Below are 7,714 nucleotides of genomic sequence, written 5' to 3'. Positions count from 1 at the left end.
GGGGAGGGGGGGCTATCCTCATCCATTCCCGGCCACATCTGGCCCCCCACCACTCCGGTCATGCTTCCTCGCCGGCGACATACCAAAACCCTAGCCATGGGTCTTTTTGGAAGCTGCTCCGTCAAGGGCAAGGGCACCCCAGGCGCCTCATCCTCCCGTGGTCCTCCTCCTCCGCCTCTGGCGCATGACCGCTGGGGTCGATGGCGTCTGGGAGTACAGGCAGCCGCTGTCTTACCCCGACGTGACGCTGCCGCACCACTGGCATCTGGATCCGCAGCGGATCCCGGTGCTGGCGGTTTCGCAGTCCCGGCGGGCGCACGACGAGGAGGTGCGCAGGCGCCGGACGCAGCTCACGCCGACCCAACGGGGGATGCCCGAGTACGCTGCCGACTCTCCCAACTGGGAGGCGTGGTTTGTCCTCGAACACGAGAAGCAACTGCGGCGTGGCGGCGACGCCAACCAGTCGTTCCTACCGCCGCCCCCGCGGGTAGAGCCGGAGGAAGAGGAGGTGGAGGCGGAGTACCAAGCCGCACTCGATGAGGCCCTGCAGCACGCGCTGGAAGCGAGCCGGCTCAAGGAGGACACACACTGGGATGAGCTGGAGCAAGCCATCGCCTTGTCCGCTGCTGGGGACTCCATCCACTCGCCCTCTTTGCGCCGCCACCGCCACCCAAGGCCGAGCCGGAGTCGGAGCCAACACCCTCGCGCAAGCGGTCACCGCCGCCCCTCACTTGGCCGGAGGAGGCCTACTCGTGGTCCGACGTCTACCGCGAGTGGGTGAGGACGCCTCCCTGCCACTACGCCGCCACGCCGGAAGAAGAGGCGGCGCACCTTGAGCAGTGGAAGGCGCACTGGCTCGACGAGGAGGGGACCGATGGCAAGCGGCAGATGCTATATGAGGAGATGCTGCGCCGGGACGCCGAGGCTCTGCGGCTCAAGGAGGAGGAGGAGGAGGAACGTGCTCGCCTCGCCGCTATGCCGCAGTCGCAGCAGACGCCGAAGGAGGCTGCCTAGCGGCCTATCAAGCCGCGTTCGGCTGGGCTGGGCCTGCCCCGGTCTTCATTGACCTCACCGGCGGCCAGGGCGAAGACGAGGGCGACGACGGCAAGGGCAAGGGACCGGCGGTGGTCTAGGGCAGCGCACGGGCGTTTTATTTCAGTGTTTTTATTTTCTATTAATGTTTAAGTGGACTTTGGCCGTCGTTTGACCGGCCATTTATGTATAATTGTATTCAAATGCCTCAGTTTCTGCCACGTCAGCAGAAATGCGTCGGCCTTTCGTTGGATGCACCTGCCGACCCAAATGAGAAACCGGACACGAACGTCCGCCTGGTCGATCAAAATGAACGAAAAACGGACAAAGGATGCGTCCGTTTGGGTCACCCCGTTGGAGTTGCTTTAAGCGTCAAATGTGTTAAAAATATAACAAATCAATATGCGCACGTTGTGTGCCTCCGCCGCTCCATGCCCATGTGAATTTCCCATGCTGGGACTGGGCATTTGTTTCTTTCCGAGTGACACAAACACGAAGAACAGTACAGCCGGTAAACAATATATTTACGTTATACAGTGCCCAGGTCAGATGCTATCTGGTACCACACGAATTTACCTGCTGCGTCGACGGCCCCGCATGGTTTGTCGTGGGAAACACTGGTCATACTATAATTCAGGAGGAGCAGCAGCCCGATGCACACTCGCATTCTTCAGGAGGGTGCCGACTAGAGTGCACTGCCGTTCGTCGACTTCATACCTCCGACTCCGACGATATGCCGGCGAGGGAGCAAGGGACGGCGGCGAAGGTGCTGAAGCTGAGCAACGGGCACGACATGCCGGCCGTGGGGCTAGGCGTCTGGCGGATGGACGCCCCCGCCATCCGCGGCCTCATCCACTCCGCCATCCGCGCCGGCTACCGCCACTTCGACTGCGCCGGTACGCGTACGCCCTCCCGCTCTCCCCTCTCCACCCTCTTCACGTAAGTCTGCACCCACCTGGGTCGAATGACATTGCACTGAATCTCCATGAGCCGTCTTGCACCGTTGAGTCCTGCTCATCTAGGCTGCATATGTGTATGTTGCTGTGGACTTTCAAGTGGTAAAAGCAAATGGCGGGTTCGTGACGTCTATAGTTTACGCGGTTTCATGCAGTAGATTTGCAAGTATCAAAGAATTTATGTACACTTTCTATTACTTTTATTCAGGAGTACTAGCTCTTGATTGACAGTGTCATCTTTATGGACATTTCGCCCTGAGCCTGAGGTGATGTTGGAATAATCCAAACTGGAAAACACTAGCTGTGTAGTTCTGAGATTTGGAGCTATGCACGAGTACTATTCATAGTCAGTTTTTTGTCACAACATACAAACGCGCTGTTCACCATCCTATACTATTCAATCTTATTCTTAGGTTTAATAATCTTTTCAACCAAAAGTTTAATTTATGAACCGTTTACATATTTGTGTTTATGATGACGAGGACTTTCAGCTGAGATCATTTTTTAATATATTTGAACAAGTATTAAATTTAAATTATGAAGCATGATGAAACGCGGTGGAACAATACGATTATTTAAACATGCTTGCCCTGCGAGTTGTAGAGAAAGAACCACGATGAAACCGGTGACTTGTAGTGAAACAATATGATTCAAGGTGAGTTGTAGTGAAACAATAAAAAAAATCGGTTCAAATCGCAACAATATGATTTTTTTTTGATGAAACAAGGTGAAACATTATTGATTTTTTTCATGAGATTACTGAATTTGGATGAAATAAGTTTGAAGAGTGGTGATTTAGTTGTCAAAAAATTAATTTATAAATATATATTCTACATTGGCCTTGTTTTAACGATCTTGTTAGAAAAAAAACAGGATTTCAGAAATAGAATGTGAATCAAACTTTTATTTGAAAAAAAAATATTTGGCATGTACAAGTATTTATTGAACTCTATTTGGCATGTACATGTAGCAGCATGGATTGAAGAAAATACAGATTTTTACGCCTACAAGAGTTTATATTTTTCCATTGGCCATATGTGTCACGTCTCACGTGGTTTCAAGACCGTAGTTGAGTAAACTCTATTTTAAATATTGAACTCATAGAGCCCGTCTAAATCTAACCTCAACTTTACAATCGCTGAAATTGGTACACTATACCGGCTAATCCCGGTCATTTTCAACCCTAAAACGACCATAGACCTGTTTGTATGCACGACCCCGACCGGGATCACTTGTTTCTGTCACTGACGTGTGCCCATCTTATGGCGGCTTGGGGCCGCTTGCAACGATCGGCTTGGAGGCTGAGACTAACGCTCGTGCGAGTCCCAGGGTATGCCCCGTTGTGTTTGGGTGAACACAGACAGAGTACAAGGGTCTGCAGAGCGGCCCCGGCCAGCGTGACAATGGCGGCGCCCACGAATTTGAGGCACCAGGCGGAGGCCGCAGAGCGGCCGGGCAGCGTGCAGAATCATGCGCGTGTGGCGAGCATGGGCGCACTGTGGTGACGGCCATGCCGAGTCTGCTAACCGTGACACGAGCAATTTCTTCCAACGTAAGTTATCGACCAGCAGTCCACCACGGTTGATGCTCTTCCTCGCCGTACAGCTGCTCCTCCTCCTGGATTACATGACAACCGGTCAGAGCTTGCAGTACCGAAGGAGCCCGATGCAGACTGGCATTCTTCAAGAGGGTGCACTGTCGAGACCTCGACAAGGAGCAGCAATTACTACTCCCTCTGTAGTAGTGCGTCTACACTTTTCGAAATTTAAATTTGACCATAAATTAACCAACCTGGGCGACTGCGTAATATAATTTTTGCTCCCGCCACAGTCGAACGTGGGCGACTGCGTAATATAATTTTTGCTCCTGCTGCAGTCGCCCATGTTCGTTACTGCAGTTGTTCATGTTGGTTAAATTTATGGTCAAATTTAAATCTCAAAAAGTACGGACACATTACATTATAAAATTGAAGGAGTACTATGTCGCTAACACAATACACGCACGCCTCCGAATGCTTGCAAATTGCAACCTGTACCGCTGCTGCGATCGTACACAGCACATAACATGGCTATCAATGAACAACAGGCTCCCACGCACGTACGTTGCCCCCGCAGGAGAGAGAGACCCCTCTCATCATTCTATGCATTATATGTAGGCCAAGTCAGATTCGCAATATAGCCATCAATATGCAGTATGGCACTGACACAAATAATCTTTGTCTCTCACCTAGCTGCACATCTCTTCTTGTGAAAATGGACAAAACTGGCCCTTTTTCGAAACTTCAACACGAAATGGTCCCAACCTAAAAATATTTCATAAAATGACTCTCTTTTGCATGACGCCCCGGCCTAGGGTGCCATGCCAGCCGGGGCGTCCTGCTCTCTAGCATGGCGTCCTAGCCCCGAGCGTCATGCAAAAGGGTTATTTTATGAAATATTTTCAGACTCGGTCCATTCGTGTTGAAGTTTCGGAGGGCCTGTTTTGTTCATTTTCACACTCTTCTCCTCCACAACGGACTGCTTCACAACGTAATTTTTTTATTGGTATATATAAGCCATCTCGACCAGTCGACCGGCTTCGTCCTCAGCCAGTCGGGTCCGCATTGTTGGATCAGGCGAGATCAAACAACACGTTTTCGCTTCGGCTACAGCCAGCTGGTCAGGTGGTGGCCCAGTAGTCAACTAGCTACTTCCTCTGTAAACTAATATAAGAGTGTTTAGATCACTATTTTAGTGATCTAAACGCTCTTATATTAGTTTACGGAGGGAGTACTACGTATGACACACACACAACTTATCAATTCAACGGAGAAATTGCCCTTCGTCGCTTTTCTTCCAAACCTTGCCCGATCTCGTTGCCGGTTAGCTTGGCCTCTTCCCTGTTCCGAATTGATCCTGCTGATCATCTCACACGTGCGAGACTTGCGTCGGGCGGCTGTGTGACGGAAAGAGAGGAGAGGGAGGAGAACCGGCGCGGTGCTGAGCTCGGGTAGCTCACCGGCTGGCTGGCACCGGCGAGCGCGGCCGAGCACGACACTGCACAGGTGTGAAGCTGTGGTAGCAGCGGCCAGTGAGGCGCGGGCACGGATTTGGGTAGAATTTTTGTGCCATGTTTTCTTTGCCCTATCTATTTGGGCTCGGCTGCCATAATGGTTTAGTCTAATAGAGTTTGTTTTTATGCCGTCCTGGCCGTGGGCCAGACCTGTCATAATCGAGGTTAAATTCAGTTCAACCAGTAACCTATGAAACATGATAGGTTTTTTAAATGAGAAAAACAATTCTTCGATAGTTATCAACAAATTTTCAAAAACACAGGTAGGTTTTTGAAACCCTGGCCAACAATACTGATAGTTTTATGTTATATAATCCCCTTGGCTAAAAGCATATTGATTTTATTATGTGATCGATCTTTGGGTGAAACCCATGGGATGTATCCCAACAGATGTACTAACAGGGATTGTTGCCTGATGCTGCAGCTAAATATCAAAACGAGGCTGAAGTTGGGGATGCACTTGCGGAGGCATTTGAAATTGGGCTTATCAAGAGGGAGGACCTATTCATCACAACCAAGGTTATTGTTGATTATTGATTTCTTGACGCATGATGAGCGCTTGTTCGTAAAATGATATTTCATATCTGTAGATGAGGTTTTGTACAGAGAAGGACAAAATAACATAGGATTTTAAGATATCTATGGTTAAGCCAATTTATGATGATATGGTTGGATGTCATATTCAAAATAAGGACAAACTCAAGTCGTATGGTTGATCTAGCAACGAAGGGCTAACTGCAGCCAAGAAGCTAAGCTATATATGAACAACATATTTTATGAATGATCCACAAAGGGTGCTTGGTTCCCTATATGATTATGAATAATCACAAATACAACTACAGTAACAAGCATATGCATAATCACATTAGCGAACATACCCATAACTACATCAACATGTACGTATAGTCATAATAATGGCACAACCGTACGCATAAGCATATAGTTGTAGGCATAATAGCTTAGCACGGGAACCTAACAAATATGGATATATAACTACTCTTGTATCATGATAAGCGCTTGTTCGTGCTAGCTGCACTTTGCCATGAACTCCGTGCCATAAAGGTCGAACACAATGACCTTGAAATTATCCTTAGCCAGAACATTAAAGGCCAGGAAGTACCTGATCTTTAGTTGGCGAGCCACCACGGAGCCGTACCACCCTTGGTCTAATGGTGAGTCTCCCATTTAGCTCCCAGAGCTTCACCTTCCATCTGCAACCGATGGTCGTACTGCGAGGCTCGCGGAGCTATAAAGCCTGGGTTGCAAATTCTCAATGTTCTGTCGAAAGCGTACACAGGTCGTCCAGAATGTTCTCCTACACACCATTGACCACAACATATATAAATCAAATTACAGTGTGCAGCACCATAAAACACAAACGCCCTAACACATGTGCTTCACCTCAGTGAAGATTACCGTCTGGTACAGTTTCAATCAAACAGTTCTAAGCTAAACTGTCCACCCCTAATCATACTTAGCCTCTCCCGAAGCCTACCCTTAACCGACCATCGAACTGATGAACCTCCACCTGTTTGGTCAGTGCTTAACCGGTGTTAAAATCAAATGAAATCAATCGTGCACATATTTCTAACAACCATAATGTAATTTCTAGCATAATATGTTGACCCCCCCCCCCACACACACATTAGTAGAAAACAGGGCATTTATCCCGGTTCGTAAGGGCCTTTAGTCCCGGTTCATGAACCGGGATTAAAGGGTCGTTACTAATGCCTCCCCCTTTAGTCCTGGTTGATAACACCAACCGGGACTAAAGGAAATTTTATGATTTTTTTTTTGAATTTTTTTATTTCCAAATTTCTGAATTATTTTAACCTCTAATCTCTAATCACCACCCCTCATCACTGCTCAATTTATCCTCTAATCTCTAATCACCCCTCATCATTCCAAATCATCTAACTTCCGGGTTCTATTCTCCCTCGTTTCCAAGTCTGCACTTGTTGTTTTCCTGACAATAATAAGATGTCAAACCTATTAACCCTCAGGAATTTTGCTTGAGCATGAAGTGACACATTTCACTGTTTGAGTTTGAAACTATTGTTTTAAAAAACAATAATTATTTAGTAACACTAATATTTCTTGAATAATTAGTTTGACCATTGTTTGACCACAGTTTGACCAGATTTGACCAAAATTCAAAATAATTAAAATAATTATTTAGTAACACTAATATTCTAGAATAATTAGTTTGACCATTGTTTGACCACAGTTTGACCAGATTTGACCAAAATTCAAAATAACTGAAATAATTATTTACTAACACTAATACTCTAGAATAATTAGTTTGACCATTGTTTGACCACAGTTTGACCACAGTTTGAAATTTTTTCGATTTTTTCCACTCTAGATCTTAAAAGCCCCGTAACTTTTTTATTAGGTTTTTGAGGATTTTGAAAATGTTTAACGGGGTGCCCCTAGTTAAATTTGGATGTAACTTTTCGAGTAGATGATTTTTCGTATAAAAAACTTTTTCATCCGAGTTAGTATGCAAAAGTTATGCCCATTTTACTAAATTCTAGAGATTTTGCAAATAAAGTCGAAATTCACATTTGCAAATTTTCCCAACAACTAGACCACATATCACATGGGAAACTTATTTTTTTATTATTTTTTTGACATTTTCATCATTTTCTTTTCTTTTTTTTAAAACTGAAAAG

At 46.6% G+C, this 7,714-nt stretch overlaps 1 protein-coding gene across 1 annotated transcript in view; it reads left to right on the top strand.

The window, feature by feature from the left end:
• The first annotated feature begins 1,682 nt into the window (after window positions 1–1,682).
• Window positions 1,683–7,714, top strand: part of LOC119274468 (NADP-dependent D-sorbitol-6-phosphate dehydrogenase-like) — an 11,622-nt gene continuing 5,590 nt past the window's right edge. Inside the window, exons 1-2 of the mRNA XM_037555173.1 lie at window positions 1,683–1,928; window positions 5,464–5,558. Coding sequence (XP_037411070.1) covers window positions 1,766–1,928; window positions 5,464–5,558 — 258 coding nt within the window. The 5' untranslated portion in view covers window positions 1,683–1,765. The remainder of the gene's footprint in view (window positions 1,929–5,463; window positions 5,559–7,714) is intronic.

This window comes from Triticum dicoccoides, chromosome 3B, assembly GCF_002162155.2.
Source record: "Triticum dicoccoides isolate Atlit2015 ecotype Zavitan chromosome 3B, WEW_v2.0, whole genome shotgun sequence".
NCBI lineage: Eukaryota > Viridiplantae > Streptophyta > Magnoliopsida > Poales > Poaceae > Triticum > Triticum dicoccoides.
The sequence above is the reverse complement of the archived record's forward strand: the minus strand, read 5'-3'. Positions and strand labels throughout refer to the sequence as shown.